Raw genomic sequence first — 18,623 nt, 5'->3', positions numbered from 1 at the left:
ACTTTGGGAGGCCAAGTAGGGAGGATCACTTGAGGTCAGGAATTCAAGCCCAGCTTGAGCAAAACAGCAAGACCTCATCTCTACAAAAAATAAATTAGCCAGACATATTGGTGCACACCTGTAGTCCTAGCTACTCGGGAGACTGAGGTGAGAGGATCACTGGAGCCCAGGAGTTGGAGGCTGCAGTGAGCTACGATAGTGTCACTGCACTCTGTCCTGGGCAACAGAGAGAAACAGTCTCTGAAAAATTAAAATAAAATAATACATACTACACATAAATCTTCTGAAGATGACCAGAGGCAGTGGCTGTGATAGGCACCTCATGAAAACAAGTTGCTATACAAATGTGGTCTTATACAAAGGTAGTGGCATTATTCTTGACAATTTCCTATTTGCTTGGCAAAAAACAGAGAGCCACTTCCTGTAACTCAGTCCTAAACCCCCTTACCTGGGGCCCGCCCCAGCTTACAGAGATAGTCTGTGGTGCTGCTTTTGCAGCTTCACCGGAGTTAGGATGGTTAGATTGTAGGATTAATGTCAGTAATGGGCTAACCTCAACGGAAGGAAGTGGAGAGATGTAGAGCCACTCCCACTGCTCCACCTTCAGAAAAGCAAAGTGACCTCTCATGAAGCCCTCAGCTCACATCCTAACTTTTCCGCATCCTATAAGCCCTCACCATACTCAACAGTAAGCTGAAAGGATTCAATTCCAACTTTAAATTGGTTGGAGCAATAAAATGTCCAGTCTGTGCACCTCTCCACACCCAATTCCACCATTTGACTGCTGCACCTACCATATTCCCTTGTAAATACTGCTTCCCTCCCCTCCCCTGCCAAAAAAAAAAAAAACTTAAAAATTATACACCTAAAGATTTGCTGTTTGTTTTGTTTTTTGTCTTATTCTTGAAATCCATGTTCCCGTTCCCCTCCACCACTGTGGAGAAGCAGAAACGAAAGGACACACCTGTTTACTTAGCAGGTGGACCGTGCACCTGTGTTGATTCCCCTGCACCGGTGGCCTGCCCACCCACCAGAGCTCCCCAGGAACGCCCGGCGGACTGCCTTGCCTGAGCATCCCCTCCCCACAGCAGCGGGCTTCCTCTTCCCTCTCCGCAGGCAGCATTTATTTGTACGAAGGTCTTCTAGCCTTGCAGAAGAGTTGCAGGTGGGGGAGGGGAGGCGCAGGGTTCAGGTTCAGATTCTATTTGTCTTTACAAAGGGACCGCCTTTCCCTCATGGACTTACTTGTGGTAGGTTTGTCGCTTGTGAAGCTGAATTGCTTAATTCTAGGGCTGATTGCCGGGAGCCAAAGGATCACCTACCCTGACGTTCCCGGGGCGCCCTATTCTGTCTTCCTCTTCCTAAGGACTCCCTGACTGCCAGACCACAGACCCACGGCAGGCCCCTGCCAGAGGCTCAAGAAAACCAACCCGACTGTCCCCGCTGCCCGCTGCTCTCTGCTCACAGGAGGGCGCTCGCTCCGAGCCCCAAGTTGTCCGCCACTGGAAGACAGGCGGCGAGGAACTGGAAGAAAGGGGGAGGAAAGGGGCGTAGGGCGGGAACCTAGCTGGGCGCGGGAGGGGTTGGGGAGTGCGTACTTTTCCAGAGGAAGCTGAATAGAGCCAAGGCTTGGCCACGGCTGTGCAGAGAGGGAATTCGGCCCCCGGTCTCTTGCAGCCAACAACGCGACTTCTCCCTGCAGGGCAGGGGAGGCAATAGAGAAGGAGGGACTCCAAGAAGGTGCGGCTCCCAGCTGTTTACCAATCCCCACCCAGTGGAGACAGAAGACAACTTAATTCCACAAAGTTGGACCCCCAAGGGAAGTGGGGGAGGTGAGAGGGAGGGAAGGATGTGGTCTCTGTCTAAAGTCAAGATCTCTTCCCCAGGAGCTAGAGGTGAACTTGCCCAGCTCGGACTAGGCCTAGAGAGGCTGAATGATGTGGCATCACCCGGAAACAGCATTTACCCTCCTTATCCTCTTCCCTCCTGCCTGAAAACACTAATGCAGACGATGGACAATAATTCAATTAGTCATCTTCTCTGATGGGGCTGAGATCCAGGCTGGGATCCCGTGGAAGTGCCGAATGAGTCATTATGCTGAGGCTGCAGAGACACCCCGCCCCATTACTGAGCACCCCCTGGTTCACGTGTTGGTGCAGCTGCCAGCTCCTCAGACCACCATTCCAACAAAAAGGCCCTCATCCCTGAATGCAGGGACACACTCCTAGAGTGTGCCTCCCCGACTCTACCTGGGACCTGCGCAGCCGCAGTAGACTCAGTCACACAGCGTCCTCACTAGTCTAAGAAACTCCCCCAGCCAAGCTTCAGGCATCTCAGATGTGTCCTATCTGCCCCCTGCACTGTGGTGAGAAAGGGGACTTGCCCCACCCCAGGGCCCTTCTTGCCACACCCAGAGCAAAACACATCTGGGAGCCTCTGGGACTATCTCTGCCCCACTTCCAGCCCCCAGACCCCATCACATCCCAGCCCAGGGACCATTTCCATCTCCAAGCTCATCCCAGGGCACTCTCTACTGGAAACCACTTGAGCCTTTCCTTAGGATGGCATTGCCAAGAGGGGCATCTCTCCTCATTCACATAAAGGCACCTTATGTGCTAGAAAGAGCCTTGTCAGGGTGGGTCCCCTGGCCTGGCGAGTCAATGAGTCATTTTCAGAGGTCGACTATGAGCAAATCTTCCGATGGCTGGTGCCCCACTAAGTCAAGGAGGAACAGAAATAATTCGGAAACCAGGACACAAGGGTAAATTTGACCAAAAAAAAATTTATTGTACAATTACCCACCACTGGATTTGACTCAGAGAGGACCCCCAGAGGGTGACTCCATCTTCCCTATTTATTTTCAGCCCTTGAGGGCTTCATTGTAGATCAAAGCCAAGGCCCCCAGGAAGGTGACATACTCCTGGAAGTTCACCTCCTGGTCCTTGTTCCGGTCCAAGTCTTCCATCAGCCTTGCAATTTCAGCATCCTGCAGCTTCTAACGTGTTAGAATGTGAAATCCAGACTCAGTGGTGATGACAATCTTGGATTCTTCCCCTTCCCCCTCCCAGGCAGCCATCTCTGCAAGTGAATCTGTGCTCCCTCATCACCAAGGACTTATGTCCACCTTGAGTTTCACTTTGGCATTACTTCTGCTCAGCTACTCCTCAGTTACTGGTCCTCATTTGGAGCGATGGATATCAGGCTGGGAGCATCCCCTACCCGCTGGGAGAGTGGGTCTACAGCTCAGTAAGACATGTGGACCAGAGCCTCAGAATGTGGGTAAATGTGAGTCAGATGCACCTGGCACCTCTCCCTCCCCTAATCCTGCTTCCAAAGGACAAGGGTGGGAAAAGGGGTCCTGCAGAGGAGGCCACTCACCGAGCCAATGGTGAGCTCCTTCTGGATCAGCTCCTTCAGCTCCTTCTTGCTCAGGGTGTGCTTGTCACCCTCCCTGCCGGAGTACTTGTGGAAGATGGCCACAAGGAGGCCAATGGCCTGATCCAGGGGGCATGCCATGGCTGAGGGCTGGACTTGGAGCTGGCAGCAGAGGGCCTTGTCAGTGCCATGGGAGCAAGGACTTCTCACCCACACCCCCCAATAATGCTGCCTGCACTAGCCCCGACCCCTTGGGAACCACCCAGTCTCAGGCCACATACAATGGCATCAGGAGACAGCCCAGGACTTGAAGGGGAAGGAGAGAGAAGACTAGGGCCAAGGCACAAGAGGTGGCTTAAGGATTCTAAGAAGCGTATAGGAACAGTAGCTTTGGGCACAGCTGAGAACTGTCCTTCAGGGGATCCAGAAGTTAGGGAGTATGGCTGGGCAGGGGAAGGGGATAGAGGCTGCACAGGCAGCTTAAGCACAGCCTCACAGGGCCACTCGTGATGGCAATGACACACCCAGGGCACTCCCTTCCGCACCCCAAAAGAGCACACCCCATTGGGATCCCTTAGCCCAAGGCCTGCCTGGCACAGCACTGCTGCTGCTGACTATCCCTCCAGCTGGGGAGCGCCACAGACGGCCCCAGTCGGGATCCAGCAACTGGACGGGGCTGGGGATGGCTGGACCCCCAGGGGAGGACGGCTGGCCCTGGGAAGTACCCAGGGCTCCTGGCGAGAACTCACCGGTAGGGAGGTGGCCAAGTGCGACGGGAGCGGTCGAGGGGATGGGCTGTGTCGCAGTCCGGCTGGCCTTATAGCGGTCGATGCCCCGGAGGCCGGCTCGGCCAAGCCCACCCCACCCGCCCAAGTCCCGCCCGCGCCCCACCCTGCGCCTTGGCTTACACAACGCACATTCGCGGTTTCTACCCTCGACTTTCCACGCCTCCTGCCCGGGGCTGTTCCGGGTTAGGACGGGATGGGGGAGCCCAGCAGATCCCACTGCACGCCCGGTGACGACGACTCTTCCCTCATCTGTGCAGCTCACTTTGCTCAGTTTGCTCTTCGTGACACGTGACTCGGCAAGGGGAGCAGGAGGCAGACGGCGGCGGTCACCCCTGCTCCCTCTGCCAGACCGTGAATGTGACCCTCGAGCCAGCGCAGCGTCAATGTGGGCAAGGAGGGCGCCTCACAGGATGCCGGTGTCCCGCAGAGGATACTCAGGGTCACCCCAGAGGAGATAGGGGGAGTAGCCTGTGGTCTAAAGGATATCTATGGCACCCATGCCCTACCAGCAACAAGTTCCTACGACATCTCCACGCCTTCCCCTCACTGCCCCAAATTCCATTCACTACAGCACCTTTGGTGTTAATGTGCATGCAGGCGGGAACCCAGCCCTGTAAGCACCATTCGTTATTTCAGACCCTCCCCTGTAAAAGATTTTGATGGAGGAGGTAGGGAAAGAAGAAAGCATTGGCCCCCAGAGATGATGAGAGGGGTGCTGTTAAAGGGGAAATGGAGAAGAGGGAGGGGGCTGGTGTGGAGGCCAGACTTGCCCTTCCTAAAGGTGCTGCCAAGGTGGCCTCCGGTGAGCTATGGACAAGTCAGGCCTGCCTGCCACTCCCAACCCCTCCCAGTGTCCCCCTCTCAAAGCAACTTTCTCTCTTAGCTTCCTCTGCATCTTTGCAGAGTTCCCACCTGGCCTGACTTCCCCATTTTCCAGGCAGTCAAAACTAAGCCATGACAAGACCAATGAGACATCCACACAAAAGAAGGAGAAGAATGCAGTGGAAGCCCAGGACCCTAAACCCCAGAGGCAGAGGCTGTCTCAACCCACTCAAAGAGAGACCCCTCCTGTGCTCCCCTCCCCCCAGGCCAAGGTAGACAAGACAGCTTCAAAACCAGACTCCCAGCACCTGCGATGGAAACTTTATTTCCTCCCATGGAAGGGTCCATCTGGGAGGGAGAGGAGTGCAAGGGGCCAAAGAGGGTCCGTGAGAGGAGCAGCCAAGGTCAGCAGCAAGGGGTGGAGGGTAAGGGCGGAGGGCAGCCCGGGTCACTTCTTGTCCTCTAGGAAGAAGTCATTGTAGGCCATGCACAGCGTAGTCAGGAACACCGAGTACTCCTTGAAGTCGATCTCCTGGTCACTATTCTTGTCCAGGCTCTTCATCAAGTCATCGATGCTGTTGTCCTTCATCTTCACAGACCCAGGTGGAGGGACAACTCAGACCCCACTCCCAGCCCTGCCCTCACACCACTGCATGGTGTCATACCCACCCTGAAATCTCAGTGTGAGCCCCAGCTGAGTCAGTGACACTGTCAGCATCTCGACCGCCAGAGTCTGCCCGCTGCCCACACCTAGGCAAGGGCCTGGCACGAGGTAGGGGGTCAGGGACCTGACTCCTGAATGCAAATAAATGACAGCAGGAGCGCTAGCCTATCCTGCCTTCCCTGCAACGCCGTCCCCCAGCCAAATAAACAATCATCTGGGTTTTATACCAACACCTGATAAAAACAGCTTGCTGGGTCAGGCACGGTGGCTCACATCTGTAATCCTAGCACTTTGGGAGGCCGAGGTGGGTAGATCACCTGACATCAGGAGTTCGAGACCAGCCTGACCAACATGGTGAAACCCCATCTCTACTGAAAATGCAGAATTAGCAGGGCATGGTTGTGCATCCCTGTAATCCCAGCTACTTGGAAGGCTGAGGCAGGAGAATCGCTTGAACTTGAGAGACGGAGGTTGCATTGAGCAAGATCATGTGCACTGCACTCCAGCCTGGACAACAAGAATGAAACTCCTTCTCAAAAAAAAAACCTTGCTGATTATGTGGCACTGAGCGTTATCCAAGTCTCTGAGTGACTCTCTCCCCGTTCTAAGGACTAGGTGAGAATAAGCCCAGACAAAATGTCTCTCAATGAGAGCAGTGCACCAGGGCTGTGAAGCCACTGCATCCCTCTGCTGCTAGGAGAGCTGTGCAAGAGGCCTGCCTGGAGCCCAGTTGTACACTCTTGTCTGGTCCTTTGATGTCCCAGCCTGGCTCCACTATGACGATGGAGTCAGGGTCCTTTGGGTGGAACAGGAAGAAAATATAGACAAGCAGATCCTGATGTCTCCTCATCATTGCCATCAGCTACAGGTTTTCACAGGAGACACTGGGACTTATGGAGGTGGAAACTGCTTGTCTGTGATATGATCCTAGTCCCCATCCTGGACTCCTGTTATTGCCAGGCCCTCCCCTGGGCGTTTCTCCTTCTGTAATTAACCCCCGCTGTACCCGTGGCCCCTCCCTTTGCCCTCATTAACTCCAGGATGCAGGGAACATGGCGGAAGCCAGAGATCAGGACTGGGGACGCCCACACCTGCTTTGGTCCCCTGCCCATGTGGCACACTGTGGACCTTCTTTCTTGGAGGGCCTACCAGGGCTCAAGGTGTGATAGATGGAGAGGCACTCAGGCCAAATTTTAAAGGAAACAGAGAGGATGATTCACCGGCCTGGCCCAGAACTCCAGTTCAGCTCCCTTAGGCAAGTTATTTGATGCATTTGAGCATTGATTTTTTTTAACTGTAAAAATAATAAGACTAGGCACAGTGGCTCATGCCTGTAATTTCAGCACTTTGGGAGGACAAGGCGATAGGATTATTTGAGACCAGGAGTTCAAGAACAGCCTGGGTAAAATAGTGAGACCCCATCTCTACAAAAAATTTTTAAAATTATCTAATCTTGGTGGTACTCGCTTGTAGTCCTAGCTTCTCAGGAGGCTGAGGTGAGAGAATCGCTTGAGCCTGAAAGTTCAAGGCTACAGTGAGCCATGAGCACACCACTGCACTCTAACCCGAGTGACAGAGTGTTATTTATCCTTGGCCAGGCGCAGTGGCTCACGCCTGTAATCCCAACACTTTGGGAGGCCGAGGCGGATGGATCACGAGGTCAGATGTTCAAGATCAGCCTGACCAATATAGTGAAACCCCATCTCTACTAAAAATACAAAAATTAGCCGGGCGTGATGGTGCGTGCCTGTAATCCCAGTTACTCAATAGGCTGAAGCAGGAGAATCACTTGAACCTAGAAGGCAGAGGTTGCAGTGAGCCAGGATCATGCCACTGCACTCCAGCCTGGGCAACAAAGCAAGACTCTGTCTAAAAAAAAGAAATAAATATATATATATATTTATTTATATATATTTATATATATATATATTTATTTATATATATATTTATATATATATATATTTATTTATCCTCAGGGATATTGTATTATAATAACCTCCTGGGCCTTCCCCTCTGTCAGTCACCTCCCTCCTGCCACCTCCATCTGGTGAGAACCAGTTCTGTCTCTTGGCTACCCTATATTTACAAGTTAACATAGCGTAACTTGTAAACATAGTTTCAGTTGGAGAGCCAGCACCATTGTAGAGCCCTGGCCATGCTGTGCACACAGAGAAGAATCAGGTAGGGTCCCTACCCTTGGGTTCTACACAGCTGGACCAGGACACCCTGCATCCCTTCACCACCCACGACCCCTAGCACAGGTTCTGCCACTGCTGCGAAAGCCTAGCCGCACCATCAAAGGCTCAATCTCCTTCTCTAAACCCTCCAGACTCAGCCCTTCCTCCTTCTCAGTGAGACCCTGACGCATCCTCCTTCACAGAGGGCTAGAGTTTTGCTGGCCCCAAATCCCCACCGTCTTCCTTTGTCTCTGTCTGTAGCCCTTGGCCACCCTGCCCCTGGTTTAGGCTGGAGGATCCTGGAAGTAGGTATGTGTCCCCCAGAGGGAGTACTCAGACTTTGGGGTGGAGGATGAGGGAACAATCACCTACCTCCCCAAGACACAGCTCTTTCTTGATCAGCTCCTTGAGTTCCTTCCTACTCAGGGTCAGTTTGCTACCCTCTCTCCCTGAATATTTGTGAAACGTGGTCACCATAGTGGTCAGGGCCTTCTCCAGAGGGGTCTCCATCACAGTGTGCAGCTCTGCAGAGGGAGCGAGGAAGATCCCATTCCTCAGGAAGTCACCACCAGCAGCACTAGCCTACCTCTGAGGCCCCTCCCTCAAAGACAAGAGACTGGAACCCAAGATGAGACCAAAATCCACTAACAAGAGCACCCATCTGTATCAGCACAGGTTACAATGAGACCCACAGCAAACCCTGGAGCAGCTGGTACAAGGAGAATGGCCAGCCCCCAAAGGAGACCACAGACTGTCCTGCTTGGGAGTTGTTGAAAAGGAGGCCTGGGGCAGAAAGATGACAAGACGACCTCCTCAAAAAGCCTGGTGGCAGATGGTGGAGCAGATCAAGGGTCACGATTTTCTGTCTGCCCCTTCTCGCCTAGGAACTGGTTTTCCAGAGGCAGTTCCCACCTTAGTCACCAGCCTTTCCCCCAGTGCCTGAATCACCTGATATCGAGGAGTGTCCCATTATTAAAGTGGGGGACAGGGCAAAGAGAGAGTCCAGGGCTGAGAGGGGGCTGGGCTGGAACTAGGAGATGAGGTCTCAACAACGAGCAGCAGGGAGGTGACTGAGCTGGCCCAACTGGTCTCCAGACTCTGGCCCAGAGCAGTGCACACACAGACAGGCCAGGAGGCAGGGAGAGCAGGGGGCCTCTTGAAATCTCCAGGATCATTCCAAAACCTGGATCCAGAGGCTGCGCTTGAATAAAGGCCTGGATTCCAATGGCACAGCCACCCCCAGCCAAGGGAAGAGACAGATGGAGCTCAAGTGACTCAGAATAAAAACCACTTGCCCCTCAGGGAGGAAGGAGGCAACACCCACGGAACTTGAGGACTGCAGGTTAATCCTGTCCTCACCTCCAGCCCAAAGCCCTCCCTGCCGTTCTTAAACCAGACCCATCATTCCTCTCTTACCACCCAAAACCTCAGCCTCTCCCACCTCAAGGAGACTCAGCTGGGGCCACAGTTGAAGGCAAGGGCCTCTGTGCACCTGCAGGAGCATCCTGGCTAGTCCGGACCCCCACCTCCACCCCAGAGCCATTTCTCAAGAAATTCCGAAGTCTCTGCCCTTTCCTCCCTGAGTGCATGCCCGCTTGTGGGGCCAGGCCTCCTTGGTGGAGGTCACCACCACTCATCACCCTCACCATCCAGTGTGATCCACCAGATAGCAGACAAACAGGGACATAGGAAGGAAGGACTTACCACTATGGGAGTGAGCCCAGAGAATCCAGGCAGCAGACAGAGCCTCCCTCTCACTGCCTTCTGCCTTTATTCCCCTGCTCTCTGTCCCCAGGAAACAGGGTAGAGAAAGGGCCCATGGGAAGGGGCTGGGGACTTGGGGATGCTCACGTCAGAGCCTCCCGGGATGGAGCTGGGGAGAAACCCCTTCTGCCAATCTCACCTTCCTTGTTTACAAACAAGGGCTGGGGACACACTGAGTTCCCACAGCACACACATCCCCAATCCCAGAAACTTTATTCTTCTGACCAAAAATCAGAACTCACAATCTGAAATCTGATGGAACAATAAGCTGAAGAAGGAAACCAGATTGTCCTGGAAAGAAAACTTTGGAGGTGTGGGCCAAACATAAGGCACCATCTCCCCGTGTCCTAGGAAGCTCTCCACATCGGGACCCTCCCACCCATCCTGCCACCCACTCCAGAAGCAGAGAAGACAGCCCTTGAGATAGGGATCAGTGGAGGAAGATATTTTCTGCGAAGGATATGGTCAAGGTCGTGAGCTAATATGGACCCAAAGGTTTTTAAAGGGCTTTTAAATGAACAATTTCTTCTAGGCCTCACTGCTCTTCACAGGAAAGGCTTGTCGGAGACTCTTGGCATGGAGGACTGAGAATCAGGAATAGGGAAGGCACCCAGCGAAGGTCTAAGGCCCAGCACTGGGGTAGAGGTTGTGGATTGGGGAGGGGGGTTCGGGCTCAGGTTGCAGTCAAGGAGGGAGTAGGGGCCAGGGAAGTTCCCTGTATCCCAGAAGACACTCAGACATTGTTCCACCACAGTAGAACAACGTACTTCTACCACCAGGCCAAGAACAGACCCGGGCTCAGGGTGTAGTTCCTATCACTACTACAGTCCCACCTCAGCCTGGGAGGCCTCCCCACTGCTCCCCACTCCACCCCACCCCCAACTGGCAAGGTTGGAGAGGCAGCAGGGATTGGTTGCTATGCAGCAGGCATCTCTGAAGGAGAGCGTGATGCAGGTGGAGGCCCCAGGGAGGGTGCTCCCAGGGAGGGTGGATGGAGAGGGCAGGGGAAGGCAGCAGACTTTCTCCTGAACTGAAATTCCTCCCAAGTCTCTGTAGTCAAACCCTGAGGGAACATCTGAGTCACCTGCCCCACTCCTCTGAAACCTGAGAGAAAAGCCCCGCATGATGAGAGGAAAGAGGACCTGCAAGAGGAGGTCAGTGGGATCACGCCTTCCAGCCTCTGCACCTGATCTCCACGCACTTCTTCCTTAAAGATCCCTGTGTCACCCAGGCAGGGCCTTGAAGTCTAACCTCAGCCCGCCACTGCACCCTTGAACCACTGGCCTTGAACCTGCTTAAGGGGAAGCAATATCATGCCTCATATTTTCTGGGGTGGAGGGGAAATAATCTCAATTTCATTTATCAGATCAAAATTCCACATATGTGGAATTTTGTCTCCAAACTATGGTTACCTTCCCACCCTTTGCCTCACTCCCACCCCAGCCACTGACCCCCACTCATCTCTTCTGAGTCCCCTGTCCTTCCCTGAAGGAGCTTGATTCCTGACTGATAACAGATCTCATCCAGGGACCTTTGAGGCAGAGACGGTGGATTCGAGAATGCCTATATTCTCATGCTACTGCAAACAGCCAGGTCTCCCTCCACATTGCCCTCCCTGATCCTAACACAGATAGGAAAGGATTAATCCATCCCTGTGGTTTGAAGCCAGGGATCTGGAAGCGGGTGGCAGGACAGAGCCTGGACTGTAAATGTCAGCACTAAGTGCCACCCCTCCTCCCCATCCCACTGTCACCTAAGTACTTCCTCCCTGCAGCTCAGCCTTATTCTTTTCCCTCTGACTTCCTCCCAGGACACCCAAACTCCATTCCAGACCCCAGCCAGGAACAGATGTGACCTTCAATTCCAGCCTCGGTTCAAGATCCTGTCAGAGGCAAGATTGGAGAGAGGTGGGAGGGGTAAGTGGGCTGGCTGAGATCCCACAGCTGGGGCCTTCCAAACCTTGGCAAGGGGGTGGTTATGGGGTCCCCTTCTCAGCTTTGACCTCACTGAGTGAACTTTATTGCCTGTGCATACACTCTTAGTCATCTTGCACCCCTCCTCTGACTTCACTAGTTTGCTCTCCATAAAACTTCAGCTCAACTCCCAGCTCTCCCCACGACCACCCCACAACATATCCCTCAGGCCCCAACCCATGCCCCCAGAGTCTCTCAAACCGTCAGCCTCAAAACTTCCAAGAATCTTTATTGAACTTGCTCAGCATCAAGCACGTGTCTGAAGGAGCCAGGGTGGGGCACTGTGCCCACTGGCGACAGGGAAGGCCCCAGCTGGCAGAACCCCCAACCACATCAGAGAAGCTTTCATTTCTTCTTGGGCTGCTTATCTGGGAAGCCTTCAAAGAATTCATTACACATCATGGCGATGCAGGACAGGAAGACACAGTACTCTTGGAAGTCCACCTCGTTGTCCCTGTTGCTGTCCAAGTTGCTCATCAGCTTCTGGAATGCAGCTTCATCTGTCCTTTTCTGGAGGGAGAAGAGGCTACAGATAGAAAACAGAAGCCCAGTGGGGGGAGCCAGGACAAGACCCAGTTTCTACTCCCAGACCAGGGTTCAGGGAGGCTCCTTTGGGAGGTCCAGTTTGGAACTGCAACCCTTAAGGCTAAGCTAGGATGGAGAAGGTGTTCCTTGGATCAGGAAGTCTGAGTACCTGGTGCAATGGAAAAATGACGGAACCACTACATTTTCACCCAAGGTTGTTCTAATAATCCCATGAGGTAGTAATAGTCATGAAAGCAATATGTAAACTGTATTATGTTTGATACAAATATACATTGTTATTGTTTGAGGGGAATGTCTGCAGGCCTGTGATCATCTCCACATCTGTGTCTTCACATCTACAAGCCAAATAGAAACTCAAACAGTGTCCACTGTTGGTGTGATGGCAAGAGTCAGACAGTCCTGGTCCGGAAGGCAGTTGTGTACACTGACCACTTTGGGAAGTTACTGAGCACTCTGAGCTTAGTCTTCCCTTCAGTTAAGTTGCGCAAAGCATCTGGCAGTGTCTGACACATTCATTCTCAGCCCTCTTTCAGTATATGGGGCCAGTCAGTGAGCGGTGCTGTTCAATGTGTTTCCACACCAGGCAGTCACCCCACTGATAGATGCCCTCTGTAGCTAATGCTCTAGAGCAAGACTGCTGCCCTACTCTGTGGGAAATGCCCCACGTGGGGACACACTCAGGCACTACCCACTCACCCCCAAGAAGCTGGGCAGCTCCCGGGTCAGCAACTCCTTTAGCTCTGATTTGTTGAGCTTGAACTTGTCACCCTCTTTGCCTGAGTACTTGTGGAAGGTGGACACCATCACATCCAGGGCCTTCTCCAGAGGGTACGCCATGACAGCAGTCAGGATCTGGGAGCAGGAGGCACAGAGACCCTCTTATTTACCCCACCCCTCAGAGATGTGTTCAGAATGCCAGGCTCCCCTCCCATCCCTCCAGGAGCACTTGGCGAGACTCTGCTCCCTCCCTGGGCCCAGCACCTGGCGGGGAGGGTGTGCACAGTGGGGAACACATGCTCTGGGCAGTGAACATTTGCAAAACCCACTGCGCAGGCTCTGGAGATTCAGGCAGCAAGCTCCCAGGGCCTCCCAGGCCTCGCCTCAACAACAGCATTTTTTCCATCCCTCGCTCAGTCTATCCGCTCCCACGGCTCAGCCACAAAGGCCCCGCCCTGGCCATTCTTCTCCCTCCCAGCACTGGGTGGGGCTGCTGGAGGCCTGCCCAGGGGCCTGCAGCGGAAAAAACCAGCTGCTTAGCGCTCAGCATAGGGAGGGGCAAAGTGAGATGGCAGAGACAAGGGTTGGAATAGAAGGTGCAGAGGCCACGCTCCTTCTTGAGCTGGGCTGCTGCGTGCAGGGCAGAGGCTCATGGGGCACACCACCAGACAAACGCCCACAGTTGCCTTCTGCCTTTCCTTTGCTTCCTGCTCCCGAGTGTGCAACCCAGCAAACATGAGCCAGTGCAGACACCCATGGGCACATACATACCAACACATGCTATAGCAACAGCATGTGCAAGCCCACATCTCAGAAGCACCTGGAGAGCTCAAATCTAGCCACTTGCTCGCTTTTCTGTTGGTTTTTTCCTCCCTCTTACGTGCACGTGTGTGTGTGCACATGCACACCCACACACATGCACACCCACGCACATGCACACCCACGCACACACTCTACCCAGAGTTCCACATCAGAGTCTCACATCTGGATCTCTTTAGCACATCTGGCCCCCACCAGCCTCCCCTTCTCCTGCCCCAGCCCTGGCCTCTGACCCCCCTTGCATGCCAGTCAGGCCAACATAACTCACCAAACCAAGAGAGAAGCGCTGAGGAGAGAGGGTTGTAGAGAGGGGAAGAATGGGGACGGCCCAGCGGTCTGACCTATTTATACCCCAGCCAGGCCCTGCCCATAGCAGGGGACAGGGGAGAGTGGATACTGCCTTCCTGCTGTGGGCTGATGTGTTAAGTGCCACAGCACCCTCCACCAGCCCAGCCTTGCAACCAAGCCTCTTGTTTGGGTAACGGGTAAGCCCCAGCGGTTACCAGCAGGGACCTGGATGCGATAGACATCACCCAGTGTACATAGCTCAGCCTGAGTTTTAGAGAGGTGGAGGAAGGAGTAGTCTGTGCCTGGAGCATGGCGGACAGGGAGGGAGTAGTTCCATCAGGGAGCTAGGAAAGAAGATGCAGGGGGTGGTGGGTGACAGGTGGGAGATTGCCCTGAAAATGTGGTGACACAAAAGCTAGGGAGGGGGATGGGAGGATCGCCTGAGGCCAGGAGTTCAAGACCAGCCTAGGCAACATAGTGAGACCTCTGTCTCTATAAAAAGGAAAAATAAAATTTGTTTTTAATTAGATGGGCAGCATGGCTGTAGCCTGTAGTCCCAGCTAGTCAGGAAGCTGAAACAGGAGGATCGTTTGAGCCCAGGAGTTCGAGACTGCAGTTGGCTATGCTCAAGCCACTGCTCTCCAGCCTGGGCAACACAGCGGACCTTGTCTCTTAAAAAAATAAAGACTCAAAAACAACAACTGGGGCAGGGATCTCCATGCTCAGTACTGTCTGCCATGCCAAGTAAGGCTCAGGGCCGGGGCTGAGGGATCTGGAGGGGAACAGGCTCACACCCAAATGAGGCTCTGGGACCACTTCAGGAACGTCAGTGGGAAAGTTCCTGGGTGAGGTAGTGATGGAGTATGGAGTGGCAGTGACACGTGGGGGCTCACAGATAGATCTCAGGTTCGGAGAGGGTATCAGGAGGGGCCATTTCAAGTTGGGATGAGTGTCAGGAATGAAGAATCCAGGTTGGGGTGGAGAGTTAGAGGTGAAATGGCACGAAATAGGGGAGTTAGAATTCGAGCCAACCTCTCAGGGTGGGCTACAAACTCAGTGAGGGTTAGAAGTAGGGGGTTAAGGCCCTCAGGGGACTGCGGCTTCAGGGCTAGGGGCTGCCTCAAGTTATCCCCTTCCCCCTCCACATAGGGCACAACTTCCTGACTGGGAGTAAACACCTCAGACACCCTAATCCTATTAGTGCTGCTCTCTGGGCTCCCACAGCCCGGGGCAGGGAACAAACACCCCCACTGTGCCCACGGCCCCACCCTCCTCAGATCATCCAACCATGAGCACTGAGTCCCAGGGGAAACTCAGGCGGTCCTCTCTCAAAGACCCCAGAGAGAGAGAGAGAGGAATGGAGGACAGGGGTCCCTGTGTTGGCCCCACGCTCTCCTGCTGGACCCCGGAGGCCACTGCATTTCTGCAGGGTCTGCAACTTCCCTGGGGGAGCCTCCTGCCCCTGCCCTCAGCTGCCTTCCTGCAGTGGAAAAGGCCAGAAAGGAGCAAAGAACTCAGCAGACGCGTCCTCAGAAAAGAATCAAACAAAACCAAGCTGACGCCAGTTTTTTATTAGGAGTTAAATAGGCCCTTTCCCTTCGTGGTCTCATTGGTGCACGCTCTGCTGAGCCTCGAGGGCCTCAGAGCAGATCCCGCCTCCTCCCATCCACAAGGGAGGCCGCAGGGGTGCAGCAGGCAGGCTGGGGCCCAGAGTGGCTCTACCCCTCACTTGCTGGGCATCCTGGGAAAGGAGCCCTCACATCTCTGGGCCTCCTAGGTAAAATGGGTTAACTGATCACGGAAGACCTGGGCAAGTCCAGATTGAAAGGGGTACAGGAGAGAGGGTAAGAGGGAGTGTGGGAGACATGCCCAGCCCCCAACAGCCGGCGCACCCCTGGAGCAGAGGCTACTGGGAGCAGGGGGGATCTGAGGGGCAGTCCTTGAAGTACTCGTGGCAGTAGAGACAGAGGCAGGCAAGTGAGCGCACATACTCCACAAAGTCCACCTCGCAGTCCTTGTTGGTGTCCAGAACACTCATGAATTTGTTGTAGTCACACTCCCGAAACTCAGTCTGTGCAAGGGAAGGGTGGGGAGGAGTGGGGGAGTAGGATGAGGAGGGCAGAACAGCCTCACACGCCACCTCCCTCCCTCCTCTCCCAAGTGGACCCACCCTACCCCAAACTACACCCTTCTGAGGGCCAATTTCAACCTCCTTGCTCTGATAATGCACCCATTGCAATCCCCTCCCAAATCTGCCCTCTCAGATTATTAATCGAGCACCTACTATTTGCTACTGAGTGCCTACTATGTGTTAGGCATTCTTCATGGTGCTCTCGCTCAGTCCTCTCAACAACCCTGCAAGGCAGCAGGTGTGATGATTGTCATCCCATTTTATAGATGAGGAAGCTGAGGTTTCTGCTATGTCAGTTCTCCCCTCCCACTTCCTCCTCACAAACCAGCCCCCGCCCCTTGCTGTCCTGTGCTCATGCTTGTCCCCAGGTCTCTCTTGGCAGAGTCTAGGCAGTGCCTCCCGCTGGGTGAGGAGGGGACAGACACTCCAACTGCTCACCGGGGTCCAGGTGGCCAACTCCTTTTGCAGCAGCTCCTTGAGCTCTGCCTGGCAGAGCTTGTATTTGTCCCCACAGCGCCCTGCATATTCCTGGAAGGTGCACACGATGGCAGCTACCGCCTGCTCCAGAGGCCTGGCCATCCTCACTGTCACAGAACAAGGGTGTGACTCACAGCAGAGTTCCAGGCCAACCCCCCTGCTCACCTCTACCCTCTGTGTTTCTCAGAGACTGTTCCCAGACCCATCTTAACCTCCATCAGGCTTCAGGCCCCGTAGTCTCCCCCTCCTCTGAGCAGCCCTCCCGGACCACACCAGCCCCTCCTAATGTATCCCCCTGCTGTCCTGTTGTTATTTCCCCATGTAGAGGTCTCATTGCCCCAACATCACCGCAAACTCCTTAAAGAGACAGCATCCCACCCCACCACCTGCACACCCCACTGCGGGGCTCCTTAAGCACTCTCAGATTCTCTGCCACCTCTTCTTATCCCCAACACCCAAGGGTGGCTCGCTCCCAGTCTGCCCCAGCCCATGAGATGCCCTAGAAGCCTCCCTCCCACAGGAACTTGCACAAGGAGAGCCTGGCCCTGTGCTTCTCTGCCCTCAGGCCCTTGGAGAAGCTAGGCCTTAGCAGGGAGGGGCAGGTCTGAGAGGCACCCCCACCACCTCATCACCACTCCCCTCATCCTGCCTCCTGCCCTGAACTCAAGGAAGCTGCATCCAAAAGAAAAAACTCGTGGGATCCTCTCTCCCTCTCGCCAGCTGTGCAACCCTGGTGAGTCATTTGTCTCTCTGGGTCTCAGGGGCGGGGCCTAATCTGTAAGGTGGGGTTCATCCCACCTCGCAGGCCTAGTCAGGAACCTGAACCAGATGGTCTCTTGAGAATTGACCAGTTCGGGTGTTTACCAATCTGAGACTCGCCTCCCCTGAGGTTACCCTCCTGCCCCCTGGGGGTTTTGAACAGGAAGGCTCTATATAGGGGTACCCTGTTCTATTGGAGGGAAAGCCCTTCCTGGATTTCCCCTCACTTCCCCTCACTTCAACTCTCCCCTTCCACCGCCCTTCTGGGATGATGCCTCCAGCCTGGGAAAACCCGAAAGCGGCCAGGAAGGCAAGAGTTTTTTCCATGCTAGCCCAGTGACTCACTCCTGGTTCCCCCATGGGACGAGAGTCCTGCAGCACAGGACAGCCAGGGCCAAGACTCTCCCTGAAGATTTGCCCACTGCTGGGCCCCTGCTGGGAGCAAATGGCTGGCATGGTTGAGGCTGGCAGGAAAATAGGGGAAGGAGAGTAGGGGGTGCCAAGCACTGCCAGGATTTGATTCATTGTAAACACCCCAGGATTGGAGCAAGGTGTCCAGGATTCCCAGGAGAGGAAAGGGCCATGATCCTGAGAAATGAGGAGCCTCACAGGTGAAGCAAGGAGACAAGGAGCAAGTGAGGGGCCTGACCAAAGGGAATACCAGAACCTTGAGCCCAGTGCTCCCACCCCAAGGCAGACCTTAGCTCTACACACCCCCCAGTCCAAACGTCCCCAACAACCCCTCACTGTGCAAGGAAACCTCTGCATCCACTATATCTGACTTCCCTCCCCCTGTCAGGCCCGCCTGTGGTCATCTCTCTGCTTCCAATGACAGACCCTAGGTCAGGAGTCAGGCTGGCTATTGGGGATCCCCCAAACTGCCCTGACACTCAACCCAGGGCAGGACCCAAGCAGCTGGCACTCACCGCTGGTGCTGGCGTTTCAGCTGTAGGAGCTTAGAGACAGTGCCTCACTATTTGTAGCCTCCCAAGAAAGGAAGGAAGCAATTATGGGGGACTCAAGTAGGTCAACACTGAGGATGCCCTCAGGGATCCCTCAGCAGCCCCATTACAAGCCCCACCTGCCCACCTATCCACGCACACATCAAAGGCCAGTCTGGGCTCAGACACCACTCCCCTTTCATTCCCCCTCTGTCCTCCCCCAGAGTTGGGAACTGGGGACAGCTTCCTGCCGAGTCCTTCCAGTTCAGTTGGAGAAGACAGGCGGGCCTATCCATCACATCACAGCCCCATCTCTTCACTCTGCAGAGGCCCGAGAATACCAAGTGGGGACACACTTCTGCCTCGCTCAGGTTGCACCCCT

The 18,623-nt window shown here is 54.4% G+C and overlaps 4 protein-coding genes across 7 annotated transcripts; all 4 read right to left on the bottom strand.

The window, feature by feature from the left end:
* Positions 1-2,762: 2,762 nt before the first annotated feature.
* On the bottom strand, positions 2,763-4,432 carry S100A6 (S100 calcium binding protein A6). Its single transcript, XM_010364779.2, has 3 exons — positions 4,125-4,432; positions 3,379-3,537; positions 2,763-2,995 (listed from the first exon to the last, which is right to left on the bottom strand). Exons 2-3 carry the CDS (start codon positions 3,514-3,516, stop codon positions 2,861-2,863), a joined length of 273 nt encoding a protein of 90 aa, XP_010363081.1. The 5' UTR covers positions 3,517-3,537; positions 4,125-4,432; the 3' UTR covers positions 2,763-2,860.
* Positions 4,433-5,433: 1,001 nt separating this feature from the next.
* On the bottom strand, positions 5,434-9,564 carry S100A5 (S100 calcium binding protein A5). Its single transcript, XM_010364785.2, has 3 exons — positions 9,531-9,564; positions 8,199-8,350; positions 5,434-5,574 (listed from the first exon to the last, which is right to left on the bottom strand). The coding sequence occupies exons 2-3, from the start codon at positions 8,334-8,336 to the stop codon at positions 5,434-5,436; spliced, it is 279 nt and encodes a 92-aa protein (XP_010363087.1). The 5' UTR covers positions 8,337-8,350; positions 9,531-9,564.
* A 2,208-nt stretch (positions 9,565-11,772) lies between these two features.
* S100A4 (S100 calcium binding protein A4) lies at positions 11,773-14,070 on the bottom strand. The gene is made up of 3 exons (XM_010364778.2): positions 13,914-14,070; positions 12,806-12,961; positions 11,773-12,073 (listed from the first exon to the last, which is right to left on the bottom strand). The coding sequence occupies exons 2-3, from the start codon at positions 12,944-12,946 to the stop codon at positions 11,909-11,911; spliced, it is 306 nt and encodes a 101-aa protein (XP_010363080.1). The 5' UTR covers positions 12,947-12,961; positions 13,914-14,070; the 3' UTR covers positions 11,773-11,908.
* Positions 14,071-15,488: 1,418 nt separating this feature from the next.
* Positions 15,489-18,294, bottom strand: S100A3 (S100 calcium binding protein A3). 4 transcript variants are annotated; one of them, XM_030936626.1, is made up of 3 exons: positions 18,227-18,294; positions 16,503-16,648; positions 15,489-16,004 (listed from the first exon to the last, which is right to left on the bottom strand). In XM_030936626.1, the coding sequence occupies exons 2-3, from the start codon at positions 16,641-16,643 to the stop codon at positions 15,840-15,842; spliced, it is 306 nt and encodes a 101-aa protein (XP_030792486.1). In that variant the 5' UTR covers positions 16,644-16,648; positions 18,227-18,294; the 3' UTR covers positions 15,489-15,839. The 4 variants fall into 4 exon arrangements, 3 of the variants coding, with proteins under 3 accessions (XP_030792486.1, XP_030792488.1, XP_030792487.1); XM_030936628.1 differs by lacking the exon at positions 18,227-18,294 and adding an exon at positions 16,936-16,965; XM_030936627.1 differs by lacking the exon at positions 18,227-18,294 and adding an exon at positions 16,928-16,943.
* Between the last annotated feature and the right edge of the window lie 329 nt (positions 18,295-18,623).

This window comes from Rhinopithecus roxellana, chromosome 8 (genome assembly GCF_007565055.1).
Source record: "Rhinopithecus roxellana isolate Shanxi Qingling chromosome 8, ASM756505v1, whole genome shotgun sequence".
Taxonomy (NCBI): domain Eukaryota; kingdom Metazoa; phylum Chordata; class Mammalia; order Primates; family Cercopithecidae; genus Rhinopithecus; species Rhinopithecus roxellana.
This window is presented reverse-complemented; position numbering and strand designations above follow the sequence as displayed.